This window comes from Syngnathoides biaculeatus, chromosome 4 (assembly GCF_019802595.1).
Source record: "Syngnathoides biaculeatus isolate LvHL_M chromosome 4, ASM1980259v1, whole genome shotgun sequence".
In the NCBI taxonomy this organism is placed as follows: domain Eukaryota; kingdom Metazoa; phylum Chordata; class Actinopteri; order Syngnathiformes; family Syngnathidae; genus Syngnathoides; species Syngnathoides biaculeatus.
In genome coordinates, this window is record NC_084643.1 from 21,828,963 (window position 1) to 21,854,183 (window position 25,221).

The 25,221-nt window shown below is 40.7% G+C and overlaps 1 protein-coding gene across 3 annotated transcripts in view; it reads right to left on the reverse strand.

Annotated features, from left to right (window-relative positions):
- The window catches only part of ppp3cca (protein phosphatase 3, catalytic subunit, gamma isozyme, a), a 49,665-nt gene that overhangs the window by 16,480 nt on the left and 7,964 nt on the right, over positions 1-25,221 (reverse strand). For 2 of the 3 annotated variants that reach the window (XM_061816687.1, XM_061816685.1), the window contains exons 2-10: positions 12,615-12,812; positions 11,738-11,862; positions 5,936-6,047; positions 2,579-2,724; positions 2,352-2,491; positions 1,945-2,022; positions 1,774-1,868; positions 1,565-1,690; positions 216-293 (exon numbers count right to left, since the gene is read on the reverse strand). In XM_061816687.1, coding sequence (XP_061672671.1) covers positions 216-293; positions 1,565-1,690; positions 1,774-1,868; positions 1,945-2,022; positions 2,352-2,491; positions 2,579-2,724; positions 5,936-6,047; positions 11,738-11,862; positions 12,615-12,812 — 1,098 coding nt within the window. Of the gene's footprint in view, positions 1-215; positions 294-1,564; positions 1,691-1,773; positions 1,869-1,944; positions 2,023-2,351; positions 2,492-2,578; positions 2,725-5,935; positions 6,048-11,737; positions 11,863-12,614; positions 12,813-22,626; positions 22,670-22,759; positions 22,778-25,221 lie in introns of those variants that run through there. The other variant, XM_061816686.1, reaches the window with a different exon arrangement.

A 25,221-nucleotide genomic window follows, 5' to 3' on the forward strand; every position in this document is an offset into this window, starting at 1 on the left:
CTTGGACGAATGACATCTGTAATTTGTGTGCATAAATAATGTGTACTGTATTGCGTATCCTTAAAAATAACAACTCTGCAGGAATAAAAAAAAAAAAAAAAAGTTTCCTAAAAAAAGGGTTTTTTGAGCATATCTGCCACTGATTGCGTGGCGAAAACAGATATATGCTAAGTTATAGAGGGTTTATGATTAGACATTTGAAGCTACAACCTTACCTTCATAGAGATCATCTCCCTCGGACATGAGTTCATCATCAGAGCAAATGTTGAGCACATTCACCAACATCTCTGTCACTGTGGGGGGAGGAACACTTTAGCAACCTCATATATCTTTAAAAATGCATGTGTAAAAAGTACTTGTTTGGAAAAGAATGTTGTGTAGTTTTTGAGATTCAAAATTTATGATGTTTATTGATTTATGTATATCAGTCTCTGTTAAAATGCTCCCACTTGCATTATATCCTGACTGCAGAAGCTGATATAACTACTTGGGGCCTTATTTACTAAAGATTTGGGAATGTAAGAAGAGGCACAAACTTGAGCTCACACGAACAGATGTGGAAGCTGATCACCTAAGTGGGTGTCTGCCAAATTGACAAAATTACTGTGCAGCATTTTGTGCATTCTGGGAGAAGTTGGTGCAAGTAGATTAATTGAGCAGGTGCAACGTGATGTATCAAATCTGAAACGAACTCCAATGGCTGATTTTTTTATCTCTAAAATCATGTCTTAGAGGGACGTGTAAACCAGCACGCACATCTTAGTAATTAAAAATGTGTTCAGACTATATAAAGCAGCTGTGTTAAAACACTGGCCAGGCCACAGTCCCAGTCCATGGGACAATTGGCACTGAACTGCACAGAAAGATGTGCATCTTCCTATCCATCTGTATATGTGAAGCTGCTCGCCTCTATCACACAATACGGGAGTAAAAAAAGAGAGCCCACAAGTTTTAAAAAATAAGTAAACAAGAGAGAGGGAGAGCTTATTCTAAAAGGTGAGTAAAGAATATCAGCACTTCTACTGATAGTTGAAGCTAAAAAAAAATTACATACACTGTGCACTGTGTTTTTTGACGTGGGGCATTGTGTAGGCCACGTGATGCAATGCGGGTGTTGTTGACCGCGCTGCCACAGGCGTATAAAGTCTTCAACCTCTCCTGTTTCAGGTCAGTCAGGATAACCAAAATGATTTAATTATATTAATGACAGAGAGAATTTCTTAGAGAATTTTGTATTTTCTCCCAGGACAAAAGTTTCCATACATTTCCTTAGTATGGAGTAGTATTTCCTTTGAACTGTATGACTTGGGTCAAATGTTTTGCAAATTTTAGGGAGGTGTAAAGTTACTGTATACAGATACCAACTTTTTTAAATATAGAAATTATTTTTTCATGTAAGTGTTCCTCATTTCACTTCAAATGTCATCCTATTTTGTGAAGATAAATTAAAGAAAGATCAGAAAACATTTTTGTTTTGAAATAAAGGTTGTCCTGTAATGTAACAAAACGGGGTAAATACTGTTGCAAGGCACAGTTTGAGCTTATGTTTATTTTTCTAACATACCCTTTTCTCCAACAAATGGCAAAGACCATGTGAAGACATCCATGAAGTTAGGTAACCAGTAAGGGTGGGGGGAACAGTTGAACTGTCGAATATTCATCACGTTGTTCTCATATTTTAAAACAGCAGCTACGGTAAAAGAGAACAAAGTCTGAAGCTCAAAACTTGGTAGTTAGCAAGAAAACTGTTAAGTCAACGAAACATGCCCATACCTTTGTTGTTGTACACATCAAGATAATTTGGAGCTGAAAAGATTGTAATTAACGAAGGGAAGCCAGTAGTCTGACTTTTTCTGTACATCCGATACCTATTGAACACACACAAAAAACTCGTTGGCATATTGCATGTCATAAAAAAATTGAGAAAACAGCAAACATACTTACCCAGCATCTTGGGCTTCATGGGCTCTAATTACTGACAACAAGTTATTATTTACCAAAAAGTCACAGACTGCTGAGTAACTGCAAAGAGATAAAAGACAAGTTGACCAATCTGTTTAAAGTTAATGCTTTTTATTGTGAGGTTGAGAGAAATCTGGAGATTAAATGCCTTCCTAGCAAACCATACTACTTATTCAGAAATAAATGTTACAATGTCACGCATGACTAAATGCAAGTCAGTCATGCAAATACCAGTGCATAGTATATTGTAACGACCATATATAGAAATGCAGCAGTTTGGAATATTTTTAAATATACCTAAGCCATTGCCTATGCGCTAAATAAATTATTTTTCTAGGGTTATCACTGCTATTAGGAGACGTAACTGCCAAGGAGATTTCATTTAACACCTGAAAAAGTATGAACAGCCTCTGACAGAGTTATGGTTGAAGTGTTCCGTTGTCTTTTCACTGCCATAATCCTCACCGGGGTCGGCCCAAATCAGGTCGCACATTGGCCCAAATGCTGGAGGCTCTTTAAATCTATCTAACTGTTTGAAAAGACAAGTTTACAATATTATATGTATACTTTCATGACAGCGTGAGACTGATGTATGATTTCACATTGTGTTACTTACTTTTCTTATGTCGTCAAGGCAATTTATTTCTGGTGAGAGTCCACCGTGTACACACAGGAATTGTTGGTTAAGCAGGGCAGCAAGGGGTAGGCAGTCAAAGGCCTCCATACAGGCATCATAGACCCTTTCTGAGTACTTAATTTTACCTGTCACAAACATCGTGCAACAAATTTGTATGGTTATATACCTTTTGACATTTTGTAGCAGGTTACACTGTAACATTTGGGACTAAGGTTTTATCCTCATACATGTTCATTAATGTCCATGACACAAATTGTAGGCTCAATCAACAAAGTTTTGCCAGAGGATATGCTCTGAATGAGTCCAGCGGCTTGTTAGCAGTAACAGTCATAATACATCTTCCAGGGTGTCACTTGTACAGCATTGCAAATCAGATTAGGGTCAGGGGAAGCAAACTCATTGCAGGTCAGAATAGAGAGCCAGGGCCAGAACAAGATACACTATTACAGTTGTCCAACATGGCACAGATAATCCTATTTCCAGTCAAAGCATACTCAAGCACTGTTTAGCAGACTTTAAATGTAAACCTTGTCTAAAACTTTGACACAGTATTGTGCATATTCACACAGGTAGCCTATAGCCTTATACTAGAAGGAAAAGTACTTAGGACGCATGGGGGGAAAAAATCATCACTAACTTTTACCATATAGTGAACCCACATTAGAAGGAGGGGGATAGGGACTGAGCCTTGCCGTAAATCATGAAAACCACGATACCCTCCATAGAAAGGTTTATACTGCACTGTTATTGCCTATAGATGCCATACGATAGTAGCCTAGTAAAAATTTTGTCTAACTGAACATCTTCAACTCCACCAAGCACCAAGACCCCACCAGGTAGTGCCACAGCAGTCACTTTACTGCTTTGCACAAAAATAGCAAACACTGTACATACATTTTTCGATGAATAACAGGAGGATAATTTGCACAACTATCGTGAATAGGACATTTAGTGAATGCCAAACCACAAATATGCACCAGTTCATATTGGTGGCTTTATTCTATAATAGAATTACTATTGTGATTTGAACACATTGTCATAAATCACTACAGCTATGTAATGATGGTGATATGCTTTTGGATTCCCTAATTTCTCATCATCTCTAAATTCAGCCACTGAGCTGGGGTCAGTACGTAGAGTGGATCATCAAAAGATCCAAGGGTAGCTGGTTCGAATCCTTTTATGTAGGTATGAGTGGGTGAATATGAGGCTTGTAAAGCGCTTTGAGCACTGTGATAATGTAGATACAGCGCTATATCAGTGCGGTACTATTTGATTTAGTATCGGGCGGCATGGAGGCACAGCTGTAAAGCGTTGGTTTCACAGTTCTGAAGTTCAGGGTTCGAATCCCAGCCCCACCTGTGTGGAGTTTGCCTGTTCTCCCTGTGCCTGCGTGAGTTTTCTCCAGGCACTCCGTCTTTTTCCCACATCTCAGAAACATGCAACATTAACTACATTGCCCCTAGGTCTTATTGTGAGTGCGAGTGTTGTCTGTCTGTATGTGCCCTGCGATTGGCTGGCAACCAGTTCAGGGTGTACCCTGCCTCCTACACATTGACAGCTAGGATAGGCTCCAGCACTCCCGCGACCCTTGTGAGGATAAGCGGCTAAGAAAATTGATGGATGGGTTTAGTATAGTGCATTGTATTACTTTTTTAAAACTTATTGACTTGGAACATGTTTAAGAGTTTTACACCACACATCTAAAGATGGACAGTGTGTAAATATGCATTTTGTTAGTTTGTAGATGGGGGTGCATATAGGTGGAGGTGAAGATGATTCTGTGAGTGAAATCAATTAATAGTTGTTAAGGTTGTCTGTATCTCTATTAAGCCACATAAACACATACAAGAATACATAGAAACGGACACACAGGCTCCAACCAAAATCGTGTTTAATTGTATGGAAAGAATCAACAACACGCCAGATGCCACTTGACGCTCAGTTTTTCATCTGAATCATAAAACTAAAAAGGCTCCTTTGGCAGTGTGGAGTCTCTTTTGCAGATGAAGAGTTGTGCTGATCTCACCAACCCTTTCTGACAAAGAGGGGCAGGGACAGTAGTGAATTTATTAAGTGGACTCTCAAATGCCACCATCCTTGAAAAACGTCAGTTATGAAACTCTTATATAAACACATTTGAGCACATTTTTGGCTTCAGTCCCGAATTGGAATCTGTGGGAGAAAAAAAAAAAACATACTCCCCACTAAAACAAAATGTATTTCCAAAATTACACTCAAAAAGTTAAACTTTCATAGATTATAGATTCAGGCCCAACAGTTTGAAGAATCTATTTATTTTTATATATTTAAGGCTTCCAGCAAAAAAAAAATAAAAATAAAAAAAAATAAAAAAATCAAGAATTCAAAAAATTACAACACTGTGAAGAAATTATCCCAAATTTTGCAGGGCATTAATGTTTTAAACTGAGTGTCACACACCAACCATCAGCTAAACGAAAGACACCCTCACAATGGTCATTAGATGTGTTCAGTTTGGGTCAATTGTCTGTGTTGGGTTAAATATGAAGAACAATGCAGAATTGAAAACCATAACTGATACCGTCCATGGGATGGGTAAGCCACAAAAGTTCACAGCTGAGGGGGCTGCCTGTGCACAGACTGTTGTACCGAAGCATATCAATGGAAAGTTTAGTCGAAGCACAAAATGTGGCAGGAGAAGATCAAAAAAATTACCGTGGGGTTCAGCGGATTATCAAATAGAGAAGATTCAAGAATCAAGCAATAATCCAGAAAGACTATTATGAGGCGGGAGTCACAGCTTCAAAGAAAAACCACAACATTCAGACACATCTGAGAGATCAACTACAACTGTCAGGTTCCTCGGGTCAAGCCACTTCTGAGCCTGAGTCAACATAGGAAGCGTCTCAACTGGACTCCCTACATGAACAACTGCACGTGAATGCACCCGGTTCTCAAACTCCTGAAGTTTGTAGATGACACCATGGTCATTGGCCTCATCAGAGACGGTGACGAGTCTGCGCATCAACTGGAAGTGGAGCTGCGGTAGATGTGGTGTATCTGGTACGCTAAACATGCTAAAATTATAGCGCTAATGCTGCAATGCTGTTCGCTAACATTCACCCGACCTGCTGTATCTTGGTCGGAGAAACAAAGTGTGGGGCAGTAATATGTAAATTAGCCTGACTGTTAAGAGATGGACAAGCGTTGCTGAGATTAAACTACAAAATTTGAATGAAAACAATTCCAATCAATGCTTCCATTATATAACTCCATTCTACTGCAGTATGTGACAGCTGAGGGAGTGCGAGTGCATTGGACTGGCCTTCATATGGCTGAAAGACTTGCACTTACATTCCTGTTTGAAGGTGAAGTATTCTGTGAGGTGCCGGCACTCATGGTTCCCTCGCAGGAGGAAGAGTGTGGTAGGGTGGTTGATCTTGAGTGACCAGAGGTAAAGAACACACTGCGAGGACAAAGGGACAAAATAAATAAATAACCAGATAGATAAATAAATAAATAAGTAAACAAATAAATAAATAAAGGAGAAAATTGACAAAGGTAGAACATTTACTGCCTTGTAATGCACAAGTTGTATATGCACAGCCATTTAGCTCACTGTATAAATGGCAAAAGAACACATTTGCAGTATAAAAGTATATTTCTAATTTTCCATTTATGAGACCACCCACCCAGCACATTTGAAGCTATAAACCAACCAACAAAGACGTCATATTTTCTTTGAGATTATGGTGCAAAATACAGGACATGAGATTTTCTTCTAAAATATTTTCAACTCACCACATGTTTTGATTTTAAAACTTTTTTTGTTGAACATGTAGTTTTGTATATATATATATATAATATATATATATATATCAGCTACAGACAAGACACATGAAGATAAAAAAAGATTTAACAGTTTTGTTTTGTCCTGACCAACTTCAGACCTTGTTATAATTTTGTGTGCGCGTGTGTACGTGTGTGCGTGCGTGCGTGTGTACAAAGACACACACATACATACACAAACACAATTCTTCCTCCTCCAACCCAGAATGCGCAACTATCATCAGTAACAGTATGTAAGACAATGGGTATAAGAAATGACGTGAAAGTCCAAATGTATTTGTATTTCTTCAATACTTAGAACAGTTCCCAGTGTCACTTGTCACTTTTAGATGGAATGCTAACCATTATCAACATGTTTGTAAATGCAGGGAACGACAGTGAACTGTAAAGTAGCTCACTCCACTTGGCTTCAGAATCCACTGCTGACCAATAAAGGAATTTAAATTGAGATATGCATGTCTGCTTCCTAACCATCTAGGTAAACTTGACCAAGGCACTCGGGAGACACACAATTTTTCCAAGTTATTAAGACCAAATGTAATTGCTGTTGATTAAAAATATAGTGTAATTTAGCGTACATCTAAAAACTGGAACAAAGTGCAGATATTCACTCACACACTAGGATTATGAATCAAAGAAAAAAATGATATTGCCAAGTACTGTAGGTAAAGAAGTGAAAGCCTTTCCTACAAAGGTATAATAATACTTGACGGGGCACTTTGTTTCCTAGGCAACAACATTGTTGAATTCATGTTCATGTACACTGTTCACTCATTCTGAAGACAGCTGCGTTGCCTTTTGTAAAAGGAAAAAAAATCAGTTCTAATAGTGAGCGCAAATGTAGCAATTAAGATTACATTTGCAATATGAATATGACGATTAATGTGATATATGTACACAATCATATTTCTAGAGAATCAACAACAGAAAAATGAGTCAATGCAGATTTTGACTAAATAGCACATTTGAGTTTAACAATGTAATGATCATTTAATGAATTTAAAAATAATCAGCAACAAGTAGTTTCAATGTTTAGCCTTTATTTTACACTTGGGATTAAGTGGCAGTGCAATGTCATTGCTGGTTTGCGTTCTTCCCAAGCACCTCCATTAATATAAACTTACTTCAACCCACTTGCGCTCGTGGGTGTGTTGATTTGAATGAAAGATCTGGTCGAGCACATTATTGGTACTTTCATTACTTGATGCTGCCTTAAAGCGCTGGCAACGGGGGGGGGTTTCTTTCGGCTTGTCCCTTTCGGGGTCGCCACAGCGTGTCATCTCAGATGAACGCACATATATGTTTGGCACAATTTTTACGCCGGATGCCCTTCCTGACGGTGACATGGTGGAAAAAAAAACACCCAAGACGGTCTATCATTGAAAACAGGAATGTGAAACGATCAGTCATTCTGTTTGTTCCACACTCAAGGACGAGCTGTAGCACATAGATTAAAAAGCTTGGCAGGAAAGATTTGGCCACAACTTATTCAATTTGTATTATTGCATCATTGAAAACAAAAAAAATAATGTAAAAAAAAAAAAAAACGAGGAAATAAATATCATATAACGATGATGATCATGAGGAACCCCTCCTGGAAGCCGTCGCCTTATCGTGGTGGAAGGGTTTGTGTGTCCCTATGATCCTAGCTAAGTTGTCTGGGAGTTCATGCCCCAGGTAGGGTCACCCATGGCAGCCTGGTCTTAAGTGAGGGAGCAGACAAAGCACGGCTGAAAAACCCCTATAGTGGAAAACATAAATGGATTCAGGTTTCCCTTGCCCGGACGTGGGTCACCAAGGCCCTCCTCTGGAGCCAGGCCTGGAGGTGGGGCTCGAAGGTGAGCACCTATTGGCTGGACTTGCAACCATGGGGTCTAGCCACACAGCCTGAAAGGGTAATGTAGCTCCCCCTTCCCATGGGCTCACCACCTGTGGGAGGGGGCATAAAGATTGGGTTCAGTGTGAGCTGGGCAGTGGCCGAAGGCAAAGAACTCTATCTATTCCAAGGCTCCAGAAGGTGGCTCAAAGGACATGGAACATCACCTCTCTGGCAAGGAAGGAGCTCGAGCTAGTGTGTGAGGTTGAGAAGTTCTGACAAGATATAGTCAGGCTGGTCTCCACACATGACTCAGGCTCTGGTAGCAGTCCTCTTGAGAGGGGTTGGACTGCCTTCCACTCTGGAGTTTCCCAGGCGCCAAGCAGGTGTGGGTATACTTATTGCCCCCTGGCTCGGTGCCTATACATTGGTGTTCACCTTGGTGGAGAAGAAGGTAGCATCCCTCTGTCTTCGGGTGAGTGGATGGGTCCTGAAAGTTGTTTGCGTCTATGCACCAAACAGCAGTTCAGAGTACCCACCCTTTTTGGAGTCCTTAGAGGGAAAGCGATGCTCTCGCTGGGGACTCCATCAAATCTCATGTAGGAAATGACAGTGAGGGCTGAAAGGGTGTGATTGCGAGGAACATCCCCACCGATCAGAACCTGAGCAGTGTTCTCTTATTGCACTTCCATGCTTATCACGGATTGTCCATACTGAACACCATGTTCAAGCATAAGGTTATACACACCTGCACTTGGCACCAGTACACCCAAAGTCGTAGTTTGATGAGCAACTTTATGGTTGTGTCATCAGACTTACATCTGCATGTCTTTGACATTCAGGTGAAGAGATGGGCAAAGTTGTTAACTGATAACCACCTGGTGGTGAGTTGGCGCCGAGGGTGCAGGAAGATGCTAATCCGAATAGGCAGGCCCAAAACTATTGTAAGAGTCTGCTGGCAAAATCTGGAAGATTTTCCTGTCTGATGTCATTTCAACTCCCACCTCCAAAAGAATTTTGCTCATGTTCCAGGGGAGGTGAGGGATATCGAGACCAGGTGGACCATGTTTTGCGCCTCCAAGATTGACGTGGCTGACCGGAGCTGTGGTCGTAAGGTGGTCTGTGCATGTCGTGGTGGAAAGCCCCGAACCCGTTGGTGGACACCAACTGTGAGGGGTGCCCTCAAGATTAACGAGTGCTATAGGGCCTTTTTTGCCTGTGGGACTCCTGAGGCACCTAATGGGTACTGGCTGACCATGTGGAATGCAGCCTTGGTGGTCGCTGAAGCAAAAATTCGGGCATGGGAGTAGTTCAGTGAGGCCATGGAGAAAAACTTCCAGAAGGGTTCAACACGGATCAGTGGAGCCTCTGCAGTGATGTAGACTGTAATGGTCTGTTGTGGTAAAGAATGACCTAAGCTGAAAGGCGAAGTTCTCAATTTAGCAGTCAATCTAAGTTCCTACCCTCACCTATGGTCACAAACTGAAGATCCTGGAGACAAGCAAAATGAGAAGTTCGTCATATGGGAGGGTCTTAGAGTTGAGCCACTACTCCTCCACATTGAGAAAAGCCAGATGAGTTGCCTAGGGCATCTGATTCGGATGCTTCCCAGACGCCCCCCTTGTGAGGTGTTCCAAAAGGAGACTACAGGGACGGCACAGGACCCACTGGAGAGACTGTGTCTCTCGGTGGCTCGCCTACTGTCAGACTACAGTGACATATTAAAATTAAACAGACTAAACTATAAAGGACTGGATTTTATGAACAGTTGCAAACAATTTTTAGACGTAAGTCACATTTAGAAGCTACACACCTAATGTAGTATAATGGTATAATAATGTCACTTATGAGTATACTGTGACGTTCTCTTTCCATTTAGTTAAGCTGTAGATTTAATCACTCATAAAATACAGCAGTTCATCGTTGTGAAGCAGTTATCTTAGTGTTTAAATATTCTGCAACATTGGGCTTGCTTAATATATGAGGAGCGTCTGCCTCACTGTTATGAGGACTCGGGCTCAAATCCTGGTCCTGCCTGTGTGTGGTTTGTTTGTTCTCCCAGTGCCTCTGTCGGTTTTCTACCACATCCCAAAAACATGCATTAATTGGAGACTCTAAATTGTCTGTAGGTAGGTTTGTTTATGTGTCCCCTACAAATGGCTGACACCCACTTTAGGTTTTTTTGTACCTCGCCTCCTGTCCGAAGGGCTCCAGCACTTCCGCAATCCTTGTGAGCATAAACGGCTCAGAAAATAGATGGATGGATATATTTATATCCATTCATTCATTTTCTGAGCCACATATCCTCACAAGGGTCATGGGAGTGCCAGTGCCTATTCCAGCTATTATCGGGCACAAGGCAGGGTACACCCTGAACTGGTTGCCAGCCAATCGCAGGGCACATGGAGACAGACAAAAGTCACCCTCACAATCACACCTGAGAGCAATTTAGAGACTCCAATTAATGCATGTTTTTGGGATGTGGGAGGAATATTGGAGTGCCTGAAGAAAACCCATGCATGGATGGAGTGAGCATGCAAACTCCACACAGGATGGGGAACCTGCGTTATTGTGTTTCTTACAATCTAAATGTAGCATCTGAGGTGTAAGGGTCTAAATAACTATTCACACAAAAACACTTGCCACTGGCTGCCGCTAATCGTACTTGTAGGCTCTCAAGGAGTGAGGTTTAACTGGCATACTTATGCACAGCTTGAGCTGGCATTTATTACACATGCACACTGCGGAGACAGTTTATGGAACTCAGCTCACAAGTGACCAGCATAAAAGTAACAGTCGGCTCTTAATCATTTCATCTCCGTACCCCACTTTCCAGACATGACTAATCGCTCAATCTTGTGCACCGATATATTAGTTGCTTTGTTTTTTTTTTCCAATTTTGTGGTTAAACAGAATCATTTTAAAAATCAACCTAACTAAAGGCAATGTCTGATTTCCATCAGTTAATTTATTCTTATTTTTGTCAGTTGAAATAATTTCAGCAACCACTGAGAGGTTTTATTTCATCCACAGAGGCACATGAATGCATCAAAATGCAGAGAGAGTGAGAAGGACAGTTCAGGGATATTTTGAGAGGCTTCTATACATGCTTTGATATCCTTTTACTCATGAAACTGGGTCATCATTGAAGCTATAATGGATCCAAGCATAGTCTAGTTGCCAGCCTCCAGCCATGACTCTCACCAAGGCCACTGCAGACCGCTTGGTACAACCGGCCTGCAGCCTTCAATTCCAAACCCGGGTCTTATTTTTAACCGTTCCAATCAACATGGATGAACTGTGACCTTTGGAATTGTCACAAAAAGAAATTCATCCAGCAAAACTTATTCAGCCAAGGAGCACATATTTAAGACTGTCAAAGTAACACTGAAAATATATTATCAAATGTAAAATCAAAACACTGAATAGGTGTATCATTAAATTACGTAACAATAAACGATAACGATAATAGCAGAATAAAAATAACTTACCTCAATGCTGAAGTATCCTCGATCTACATAGTCTCCAAGGAAGAGATACCTTGTATTACTTGGTGATCCCCCCACCTCGAATAACTTCATAAGGTCAAAGAATTGGCCATGGACATCACCACATACTAGTATAACAGAAGAACACTTCAGTTAACAAGACTGTGTAATATACAGATATTGAAAATATATGCAGTGTTTCGGTAAATGTCAATGTAAAGGCAACCCTTTGATGTATTGATTACGAAAAAAAGGGGCTTTATTTATTTATTTATGATTATTTTAATGATCTATTTGACATTTTAAGTACAGTACTTCATTTTAGCTGTAAGTGTTAAGTGCTCTTGAAATTGAGTGCAGAAGGCTTTTGGCCAAAATCTGAAATGAAAACCATCCTTCTCTTGTACATATCCTTACAGTCCATCAGGAAAGTTATCACGTCCCTTCACTACATAATGAATGGCCTCATTCCAAAATGGATCAAATTAATTTCCAGGCAAAAACTTTGACAGAAAACCCCATAGTCCTTATGAGAGGAATTGTTATTTATTTATTATTTAAACAAAAATCGAAGAAATCACAAGTGTGTAACAATTCACAGCCTTTGATAAGATATCAAAGGAATCCCTTTTGGTCAACTCTGTGACTCTGCTTGAGTTAGTCAGGTATGCCCAAATTCATATCCTGGTCAGTGTATTGAGTTTCTTACAGGGAATGTGTTGTCTGCATTTACATTCATATATTCTGAGTGCATCAAGTGATTTCGTGAAACACTTATGCAGTTGTATTGAACCGCTTTGATATATGACAGAAATGCACCCCTGCCAACAATCACCTACAATCAAGTGTCTGGCATTGTCATGAGTTTTTACCACCATACCTGTTATTGGTGCTTCCACTTCCAACATGCACTTCTCTTGGCGAAGGATGTTGGCTCCATCGTTGATGATCCTGAGTGCCACATCTTCCTCCACCCTGCCTTCTTTGACGAGGTGGTTACGTAGGAGCTCTGCATTGGGCTTACCATCTTCAAAAAGCTCTTTTATGGTCAATTTATGTTGTGGTGGGTACGGCACAGCTGTTGGGAGGGAAAAACATGGCTTTATTCAAAAGGGGAAAAGGCAGTCATGAAGTTATCACATTTGTTTTAGCATTTGGAGTGACTAATCAAATTTAAACAATCAGCACTTTCAGAAGACATTTGCAGTAGTCACAGAGGTTTTTTTTTTTTTTTCAAGAAGGTGCAAGCCCAAAGTTGATTTGTAAACTATAAGTTTAAAAACAAATCTTCATGAGTGGGAAAAGAAAAACCTGAATGAGGAAGAAATTATGGAGAAATACTTTGTTGTGAAAAAGTATTTGACCCGCTCCTGATTTCTTATCACTCAGAGACAACCCAAGGAAATAAAAAACTATTTTTTCAAATGACAATTCAATTTATTAAGGCACAAAATAATCCAAAACTTTTTGACCCTCTGTGAGTAATTGCCCTCCCTTATTACATCACAAAGTCAATATGACTAACTGAAAATTTGGGAAAGGTGAGTTCAATTTCACACTCCACACCCAAACCTGATTACCACCATACCTGTTGAATCACAAAATCACTTACATAGAATCTGTCAGTGAATATGAAGTAGGCTACAAGAGCTCAAGAACCAGTCCATCATGCCACGATCCAAAGAAATTGAAAAAGAAATGGGGAAAAAAGGCATTGAAATCCATCAGTCTGGAGAAGGTTACAAAGTCATTTCCAAGACTTTGGGGCTCCAGTGAACCAATGTCTGAGCCATTACCCACAAATGGAGAAAACTAAGAACAGTGGCAAACCTTCCCAGTAGTGGATAACCAACTAAAAGTACTCCGACTCCGACGACGACTTATACAGGTGGTCACAAAAGAACCTGAAACAACATCTGAAGATCTGCAGGCCTTGCTAGACTCAGTTCAGGCCAAAGTTTATGACTCCACCATAAGAACTGGGCAAAAATGGCGTACAAGTGAGAGTTCCCAGGCGAAAACTTCGCAGTCAGCAAAGAATATAAAGGCTCCTCTCATGTTTGCCAAAAAACACCTTGATGATCCTCAATATTTTTGGAGAAACATTCTGTGGACAGACGAGTCAGAAATTGAAATTTCTGGAAGGTGTGCAGCCCTTTACATCTGGCATTAGAAATGGCACAGCATTTAATTAATAAAATGATGCCAACAGTGAAACATGGTGGTGGTAGTGTGATTGGTTGGGGCTGCTTTTCTACCTCAGGACCAGGACGACTTGCTGTGATTGATGGTACAATGAATTCTGCTTTGTACGAGAAAATCCTGAAGGAGAAAGTCTGCATTTAAATCCAATTGAAATGCTGTGGTGTGAACTTAAATGGGATATTTGCGTTAAAAAAAAACCCTCTAATATTGTAGAGGTGAAACAATTATGCAAAGAAGAGTTGGACAAGATTCCTCCAGACTGATGTGAAAGACCGCCAACTACGCAAATGCATGATTTCAGTTATTGCTGCCAAGGATGGCACAAACTGTTATTAGGTTCAGGGGGTTATTACTTTTTCCACAGAGAGTCAGAAGGTTTGGATTTTTTTTTTTGTGCCTTAAAAAAAGTTAATTGTCATTTGTAAACTGCATTTTGTATTTTCTTGGGTTCCCTCTATATAATATTAAAATTGGTTTAACTATTTTAAATCTTTATGTGTGATGTGCAAAAAAAAAACAAAAGAAAAAAATCAAGAAGGAAGAAAAAATTTTCACGCCACTGTAGGAGGTACACCCATGACACTGTATCAACTCGGCACTGCTGGGATGCATAACACACAACATGAAGCCCTGCACCAAACATGACCTATCCTCCTTCAGAAATCTGCTTCACATCACCCACACAATCCTTTTACCATCAGCAAAAAAGCTCATTGCTTTTGAGACGTGAACCTGAGAGCTTCAGGATTAAAATGAAACTAAAAGCCAATTTGTTTTCTGTCTAATTTAATGACCATGTTTTACTGCTAGGAACACAACCACGATTGCTGCAACTAAAACAACAATGATACTCACACTATCTAAATATTACCACTATGGACAAAAAAAAATGCCAGTCTGTAAGTCAATTGCTAATTGAAAAAGGAAGACATAACTAGAATGGTCACAGGAATTAAATTCCAAATGAACACTTATCAACTCCTTCAGAATCTGACAACAGTCTACCCTTCCATCGGTCCATTTTCTACTCTGCTTATTCTCAGTAGAGTCACATGTATGCTGGACCCTATCCCAGCTAATTACAGGCAGGAGGTGGGGTACACCCTGAACTGGTTGCCAACCAATCAGAGGGCACAAATAAACAAAAAACAGTCACACTCCCTACGGACAATTTTAGTCTTCAATTAGCCTACCATCCATGTTTTGTGATGAAAGAGGAAACCAGAGTATCCGGAGAAAACCCATGCAGGCACTGGGAGAACATGCAAACTCCACAGAGGCAAAGACGGATTTGAACCCTACTCCTAAGAACTGTGAGGCGGATGTGCTAACCAGTTGTTAATTGTGCCAAGACAACAGTCTAAAGTGAATTTCATAATAAATTTCAAACGTATTGCTGTTTTAACGTATTCCTGTTATAAAAACAATGATACTTAGCAGACAGAATAAGTCGTTAAATACATAATAAATGAGAATTTATGTAGTAAGTATTTTAAATAGAGGAAAACAATCCAGACACCAGAATGGAGTTACTAATAAAAAGGATAGATGGAAGAACATGTGTTTTTTTTAATTACTTACTTACTCATTTTCAATAACTTTTTAATTTATTAGTCACCTTGTGTAGCGAGGCTCACACTAAGGGTATGTCAAAAGTAATTTTGTAATACCAGTACATTTTTGGTGGGTATAATTGTAAAAAATGGTTAGATTAAGAACAAGAACTATGTTAAGAATCAATGTAGTAAAAAGAACAAATAAATGCTCTTCTATTAGATGACAATTTGTTTGGTGGTGGGCGGTGAGATTTTTCAAATGTAAAATGTACGCTGTGGCTCAAAAAAGGTTGACAATCACTATTTTACATAACCCAATATATAAGGCTTCTGTCTCAACTGAAAGATTTGAGACTATTCACTGATTCTTAAGATTTGATCACAAGAGGAACAGAAGACCTGCCCAGTTGTAAGGAAGACCACTTGGCAGCCTTACGCTATGAATGTTTCTGGTCAACAAACTGCAGACAGTCATTCCCAGTAATTGTATCAGAGTGGACAAAGAGCAAGCCCATGATGTACAGCACAAATATCTTCTGGGTTTGTTTCACAACACGCATATGTAAAGTTCCGGTAGCTGTATAAATAGGAAATAAATAAATAAAAATTCTGAACGGGGTTTCAGGATTGGCCACAAGAGTTCGATTTGAAGGGGTTGTTGTTTTAGCAATTGTGAAAAACTACATGCTCTGGATACTGTGTCCTAAATTATTTTAAGTAGTTTCTAAGAGATGCTCAGTTGTGAATGGTAAGACTTAATTTGTGTGTGATATGAACACACTGGTTTGGAACACTATAAGGTTTTGAGGTAGTAGTTTGGATTGTGATAGAAAAGTTTGGAATTTTGTGAATCTCAGATGTAATTTGAGAGTATCCATATCAAATTTGAAGCAATAGTTTAAGAATTACAGCTCTTTAATACAGAGCTGCCTCTTTTTCAAGGGACCAGAAGTAATTGAACAATTAACTCAGCAGACTGCAAAAAAACAAGGCTGCATAGGCTCTTCCCTCATTAATCTGTCATCAATGAAGGAATTAAAATGTCTTGAGTTGATTCCAGGAGTGGGGTTTGCATTTGGAAGCTGTTGCTGTGAACACACAGCATGCAGTCAAAAGAGCTCTCAATGGAAGTGAAACAGATCATCCTGAGGCTGAAAAAAAGGAGAAATTCATCAGAGAGAGCGCAGAAATGTTCGGTGTGGCCAAATCAAAGGTTTGGTACATTCTGAGGAAAAAGAAAAAAGAGGAATGCACTGGTGTGCTTGGGACCTAACCCATTTTTAACATTATTTTGGTGCCAATTTATAGGGTTTTTTTAAAAAAATAATAATAAAAGATGAGTTTTGGTAAATATATTTATCAGATCTAGACTCTGTAGAGTACCAGTCACTCACATTTGACGAGCGCGATCACACCCACAAGCAATCGCACTTGCAAATCTGCACAGTTGAGCATGAAAAATCAGGTGCGTAAAATTTGTTACAAGTAGAAAAAAATCGATATTGAAAGACGTTACTTATTTTGTGTAGTCTTGCCATTAATTTATGTGTTTATTTCATAAATGTTGATAACTAAACAAGCCTGATCCTAAACAATCAGTATTAGCCCAGAAAGAGGAAATGCAAGTTAACCATACTGAGCATGTTCGGAAGTGATTCCAAAACCACATGTTCAGAGCTGCTTCACGTACTGGGAGCGCATTTACATCGAAAGTCGTCAACATCATGAGCCATGTCAAAGGAAATTAAGTTACACCAGGGGGTGCTCAATCTGTCAATCGCGAGGCAGTTTTAGTTGATTGTGTGATGGCATGCCCCCCCAAAAAAAAAAAGAAAAAAGACGTTATCATCTACCTCGTCGCTTGATTCAGTTATGGCCAATACGTCGAGAGCATGCACATGAAGGTGCGTTCTAGCAAGCCGGCCTCGTATTTACGGCAATCGCGGCGATGTCGATGGCGATCGCGGGACTAGAATCCCTCAAATCCTATTGAGGCAGTCGCGGCGATGTCAATGGCGATAACAGGACCAGAATCACTCAAATTTAAATGATGTTCAACCCTACCTGGAAGCGAACTAAAAGTCAACTGCACAGATAAACAACAAACGTGGCAGTTCTAAGGAGATGCTCTGTCCCTGCTGCTGTTCTGCAAAGGTCACTGAACCCCCTGAGTCAGATCATCAACCAAGAGTGGCATTGGTTCAGAAGTGAAAAAATGACCAGCCACCTTCTGTACCTGAATGAAACCAAGCTGTATGCCAAGAATGAGCATGGCACGATTCTCTGATTCAGCTAACGATCATATACAAAAATAACATTGGAATGTCATTCAGACTAGATAAGTGCAGGCCAATGATATCTAAACAGAGGAGGAGGATTATAACAGATGGGAGAGAAACAAAGGTAGCATAAAAGATGTGGAGGACAGCTACAAACACTTGGGAATTACACCAGTAAATGGCAACCATGAGGAGGCAGCTTGAAGGACAGCCACAGCCAAATACCTAAACAGGGTGAGGGTCAGGCAGATCCTGAATAGTCAGCTGAATGGCAAGTATAAAATCCAGGCCATTAACACCTATGCTGTGCCAGTAATCAGATACAGTGAAGAAAATGAGTATTTTAACACCCTGCTATATTGTAAGTTCTCCCACTTGGAAATCATGGAGAGGTCTGAAATTTTCAACGTAGGTGTATGTCCACTGTGGGAGAGACAATCTAAAAAGAAAAATCCAGAAATCACAATGTATGATTATTTTAACAGTTTATTTTTGTGATACAGCTGCAAATAATTATTTGAACACCCGAGAAAACCAATGTTAATATTTGGTACAGTAGCCTTTGTTTGCAATTACAGAGGTCGAACGTTTCCTGTAGTTGTTCACTAGGTTTGCACACACTGCAGGAGGGATTTTGGTGCACACAGATCTTCTCAAGATCAGACAGGTTTCTGGGCTGTCGCTAAGAAACACAAGAGTTTCAGCTCCCTCCGTAGATTTTCTTTTGGGTTTACGTCTGGAGACTGGCTCGGCCATGCCAGAACCTTGATATTCTTCTTACGGAGCCACTCCTTGGTTTTTCTGGCTGTGTGCTTTGGGTCATTGTCATATTGAAAGACCCAGCCATGACCCATCTTCAATGCTCTGACTTAGGGGAAAGAGGTTGTTCCCCAAAATCTCACAATACATGGCCGCGGTCATCTTCTCCTTTATAAAGTGCAGTCGTCCTGTCCCATGTACAGAAAAACTCCCCCAAAGCATGATGCTACCACCCCCATGCTTCACCGTAGGGATGGTGTTCTTGGGAAGGAAGTCATCATTCCTCTTCCTCCAAACATGGTTAGTGGAATTATGACCAAAAAGTTCCATTTTGGTCTCATCTGACCACAAAACCTTCTCCCATGACTCCTCTGTATCGGGCAAATGGTCACTGGCAAACTTAAAACGGGCCTTGACATATGCTGGTTGAAGCAGGGGAACCTTCCGTGCCATGCATCATTTCAAACCATGGTGTCTTAGTGTATTACCAACAGTCACCTTGGAAGTCACCGAGACTCAGGACAGAAGTAAGTATCTGCGAGCAACAGTACGGTTTCATGCCTAGAAAGAGTACCACAGATGCATTATTTGCCTTGAGGATGCTAGTGGAAAAGAACAGAGAAGGTCAGAAGGAGCTACATTGTTTCTTTGTGGATCTAGAGAAAGCCTATGACAGAGTACCAAGAGAGGAACTGTGGTACTGCATGCGTAAGTCTGGTGAGGCAGAGAAGTATGTTAAAATAGTACAGGACACGTATGATGGCAGCAGAACAATGGTGAGGTGTGCCTTAGGTGTGACAGAAGAATTTAAGGTGGAGGTGGGACTACATCAGGGATCAGGTCGGAGCCCCTTCCTATTTGCAGTGGTAATGGATAGGCTGACAGATTAGGTTAGATTGGAATCCCCTTGGACCATGATGTTCGCAGATGATATTGTGCTATGTAGTGAAACCAGGAAGCATGCAGAGGAGCAATTAGAAAGATGGAGACATGCACTGGAAAGGAGAGGAATGAAGATTAGCCGAAGTAAAACAGAATATATGTGCGTGAATGAGAAAAGTAGAGGGGGAAGAGTGAGGCTACAGGGAGAAGAGATAGCGAGGGTGGACGACTTCAAATACTTGGGGTCAACAATACAGAGCAATGGAGAGTGTGGTCAGGAAGTGAAGAAACGGGTCCAAGCAGGTTGGAACAGCTGGCGAAAGGTGTCTGGTGTGTTATGTGACAGAAGAGTGTCTGCTAGGATGAAGGGCAAAGTTTACAAAACAGTGGTGAGGCCGGCCATGATGTACGGATTAGAGACGGTGGCACTGAGGAAACAACAGGAAGCTGAACTGGAGGTGGCAGAAATGAAGATGTTGAGGTTCTCGCTCGGAGTGACCAGGTTGGATAGGATTAGAAATGAGCTCATTCGAGGGACAGCCAAAATTGGATGTTTTGGAGACAAGATTCGAGAGAGCAGACTTTGATGGTTTGAACATGTTCAGAGGCGAGAGAGTGAGTATATTGGTGGAAGGGTGCTGAGGATGGCGCTACCAGGCAAAAGAGCGAGAGGAAGACCAAAGAGAAGGTTTATGGATGTGGTGAGGGAAGACATGAGGGCAGTTGGGGTTCGAGAGGAAGATGCAGAAGATAGGCTAAGATGGCAAAAGATGACACGCTGTGGCGACCCCTAACGGGACAAGCCGAAAGGAAAAGAAGATGAAGAAGAAGACCTTGGAAACGATGGTCCCAGCTCTTTTCAAGTCATTGACCAAGTCCTGTCGTGTAGTCCGGGGCGGATTCCTCACCTTTCTAAGCTTCATTGAGACGCCACAAGATGATATCTTGCGTGGGGCTCCACTCCGATTGAGATTGACCGTCATGTTTAGCTTCTTCCATTTTCTAAAAATTACTCCAACAGTGGACCTTTTTTCACCAAGTTGCTTGGCAATTTCTCTGTGGCCCTTTCCAGCTGTGTGGAGTTGTATAATTTTGTCTCTGGTGTCTTTGGACAGCTCTTTGGTCTTGGCCATGTTACAAGTTTCAGTTGTTGTATGGGGGGCAGGTGTCTTTATGCAGCTCACGAGATCACACAGGTGCATCTGATTCAGGATAATACATGGAGTGGAGGTGCATTTTTTTCAAGGCGGACTAACAGGTCTTTGAGGGTCAGAATTCTAGCTGATAGACAGGTATTCAAATACTTATTTGCAGCTGTATCACACAAATCATTAAAAAAACCATGCATTGTGATTTCTGGATTTATTATCTCTCTCACAGTGGACATACACCTCCATGATTTCTAAGTGGGAGAACTTGCAATATAGCAGGGTGTTCAAATACTTATTTTCTTCACTGTACCCCATTGGCATAATACCCAAGCCACTGGAAGAGATACAACCCACCTACTTCACGACAAGAAAGTGTCTTGTTATGCACAGATAGTTCCACGGTAAGTCCAGCATCCAGGGGCTGTACACAAAGCACACAGGCACCATCCAGGAGAAAACAACAGATCGTCAAGAATATATGTCCCAGGGACGAACTACTAAATCAGGCCATAGAAGCCTCGTAAGGACATATCAGTTAACCTAATCAACTTAATAGAATTAATAAGCGCTGTAACAATTCATTCATTGTATTTTCTTAGTCTATATTATACGATCCGAAATTGGATCTGTGTTCAGCAAGTGAGCATTCTGGATGTAAAAATAGTTTCAATTGTTTTAAAAGGTAATAATTGTATTGTTATGAAGAAATACACTGGATTTTAGCATGGCAGCCTTTATGTGGAGGTGTGTATGTGCTGTATTTTCAAGAAAAACACTTGTAATTCCTTTTACTTTGCTTGATTTTTTTCAGTTAGCACGCAACAATTAGCACCAGCAAAGTTAGTCTTTTTTTTCTTCTTTGGTTCATTTTTTTGTGCCCCATATCAAGTTATTCCTCTCTGTAGTGCCCATAGTGATTGGATAAGACACCACAGTATGTGTGTGTTGTTTTTATAAGCACTATAGGGTTTTTTTTAAGTTTCAGACATTTGTCTGTCTGGTGGATGGCAGATGTGAAGGAGGCTAGCAAGAAATGATCATTAAGGAGGGGTGTATGTGACTTGCGGCAAATCACCGTGCACTTTGAAGCCGTTTACGCTACTTAGCTTCGTGTGACATCTGCTAATGATAGCAGAGTACCCTTAAAGGGAAACTTAGGCAAACACAAGGAGAACCAACAATGTCAACTACTGGATCCATTTTCTGGCAAACATTCCTGCACCAAAGAACAGGTTTGTTCATTTAATTGGCTCTCGCCATATTATTAACACTATTCCTTAAAGATTTTCCTCATGAAAATATCGCATTTCTTTGTTTCTTGCCATTAGTATTTACCAATTTTGAAAAGAGATTCCAAAACTTTAGGTCCACCTAAGGAGATCCTACAGAGGAAATCTTCTTTAAGTACCCCGTGATATTTCTAACACCAAAAAAACTTGTCTAATTCAAATTGAGGCGGCAAGGTGGCTCAGCTGGTAAAGCGTTGGCCTCACAATTCTGAGGTCCCAGGTTCGATCCCGTACCTGCTTGTGTGGAGTTTACATGTTCTCCCCGTGCCTGCGTGGGTTTCCTCCTGGCCCAAAAACATGCAACATTAATTGGACACTCTAAATTGCCCCTAGGCGTGACTGTGAGTGCGGCTGTTTGTCTCGATGTGCCCTGGGATTGGCTGGCAACCAGTTCAGGGTATACCCTGCCTCCTGCCCACTGACAGCTGGGATAGGCTCCAGCATTCCCCGTGACCCTCGTGAGGATAAGCGGCAAAGAAAATGGATGGATGGATGGATAATTAAAATTGACCCAACAACTTGTCCTGTCAATCACCCGTCTCATACTGTCCCAACAGTAAAGTATGGTTGGTAGTGGTAGCATCATGCTGTGGTGGTGTTTTTCAGCTGCAGAGACAAAACAACTAGTTGAAAATGACCCTAAGCACACAGTTAAAACAATAAAGGAGTGGCTTCAGAACAAATCCGTGACTGGTCTTTAACGGCCCTGCTAGAGCAGTGATTTCAACCAAATCAAGCATGTCTGGAGAGACCTGAAAATATATATAATACCTGAAAATCGTTCACCATTCAACCTGACAAATTTGGAGAGGATCTGCAAGGAGGAATCAGAAAAAAAATATGTTAAACTTGAAAAATTGGTTGTGAATCCATTTGCCCTAATCGCTGTCTTGATGCACCATACCATTGACAAAATCAGCCTGTGGCATTGCCTGAAAGTTATGGAAACTCATATTTTGTTGATGCTTCCTGTCAATTCTTCTTTGTTTTCCGGTCTGGAGCCCCTTATTTTCCTCTTGATAACACCCTATAAATTCCCAATTGGATTTAGATCTGGTGAGTTGGCTGACCAGTCAAGCACTGTTATGCCATGGCATCAAAGCAGATTTTGGTGCTTCTGGGCAAAGGCAAGATCCTGCTGGAAGATGAAATATCCATCTCAACACAGATCCTCAGTGGAAGGAATCACGAAGCCCTCTAAAACTTTCTGATAGACGCTCGCAGTGATCTTGGATTTAAGAATGCAGAGTTTACTAACACCTGCACTGGATATCGCACCCCAAATCATCAATGACTGTGGATATTTCACATTGGATATCAAGCAGTTTGGCCTCTGTTCTTAACCAGTCTTCCTCCAAAGCCTTGAACCTTGATTACCGAATGAAAGACACACAGGCACACACACACAAAGCAACAACCAGATAGTAAATATGACGGCAGCTTGGTAGAACACCCCTTTATGGGCACATGCGCAGTGAAACTTCAAAAGAAGCCAGGATTGGTCAAACCGTCTGTCAGTCAATTAACATGTGCAATCAATGTGCTGACGACACCTTGATGGATGATAATTGACTGGTAGATCGCAATCAATGTATTGGGAACCCCTGGTCTAGTTCTTCTTCTCTTTGGCCCACTGGAGATGCTTCCTACGTTGGCTCAGAAGCAGCTTGACCAAAGGAACCCAAAAGCTCTAGCCCATCTACCGGCTGTCCCGGAATGTGGTAGTTTTTGAAGCTGTGACTCCTGTTTCATTCCAGTTTTTCCGGATCTCTGATCAATTTTTGAATTCTTTTACCAATGATGGTCTTCTGGCCAGTTAGCAAGTCAGCAGTCTTCTACATACTGAACCCAACTGTGACAATTGAACCAAACTGAAGCAATTGAATGACACCTTGGGAAACCTTTGAGTTTAGTCGATAAAATGTCTGGCTGTCTGAAACATTTACAGAATGGCCTGCAAAATATGGTCTGGTTTCCTCACAGTATTCTTTTTTTTTTATTATTATTACTGATTTTGAGGGTTTTGTGAGCTGGACACTGAGATTATACAAGAATAAACAAAAAAACTTGCAATTTTAAAAATTCCAAGCCCTGACTGTATATATATATATATATATATATAGAGAGAGAGAGAGAGAGAGAGAGAGAGAGAGAGAGAGAGAGAGAGAGAGAGAGAGAGAGAGAGAGAGAGAGAGAGAGAGAGAAAATATTCAGAATTTAGTAATGTAATCCTGTATAGAACTATTTTTTTCATGACTTTTTGAAGAAAGATGTTTTGACCGGTGCAGTATAAATAAACAGTAAGTGCTCTTCAGCCTACAAGGCACGGCCATAAAGAGAGCCATAAGCTGAGGTGGTGCATGCCTTAAGAACAGATTAGGTAAAGCCTCGATTAGCAAAGGCTTCCAGATTCCAGGGTTGTATACTTAAAAGCCCTGACACACTCGAGACAGTTTTTTTTTTTTAAATAGATGAATAATTATCACAAAGAAAATGACTGGGGGAATGCCCTTAATAGTTGTTTAAAAAAATCTATTACGCGTAGTTAACAAACAAATAATAGCAATAAAAACATGGACTAAATTTTGATGGAACTCACCAATGCAATCAAAGCATAAACCAACGTAACAGTTTTTTTTTTTTTTTTAATGGAAAAAGATACATGGTGGTCTTGACACAAGTAAACACTGCAACATCTAAGGCAGCAGATATGGTGACTACACTTATGAGCATTTGACCATTTAGAACACAAAAACACACACACACAATAGTAAACAGAAAAGATAAATGCAAGGTCTGGCACCAAATGTGGCCAGAGCAACCTGTTCAAACACAGATAGAGTTGTAGACCTGTCTGTCATTGAACAGCAGCACTTCATTCAAACAGAGAGCGGGGGGAAAAACATAAGCACGAATGTTTGGTCTCTCAAATGGGGTGAAGTAAGCTTTTGCATCCCATGTGAGGAAAAATGTTTTGTTAAAAAATAAAGAGGTACCACCGCCCCGAGCTGGGTGTTTTATTAGTAAGCGCCTGGTTTAATTAGCATTTATGTTTGATGAACTCTTCAAAACGACAGACACGCATTGGGCGACTGCTGCACTGCATCAACACCCACGCCGTCTGGCATGACAACAAACGACTTAAGAAACAAAGGCACTACTATCACTACCATCATGCTCACCGTGAAGAGTGTTTGGCCAGTGTTATGAGCCAGTGCCTAGAATATGTTCGCTATTGTTTCTAAATCAATATGATACACAGTATTGAATTATCACGATGTGGCTGGGTGGAGAAGAATGGCGCAGACTGGCTGGGTGAATTACAAAAACCCACTTCAGATTGCTCTAATTATCAGTGAATGCATT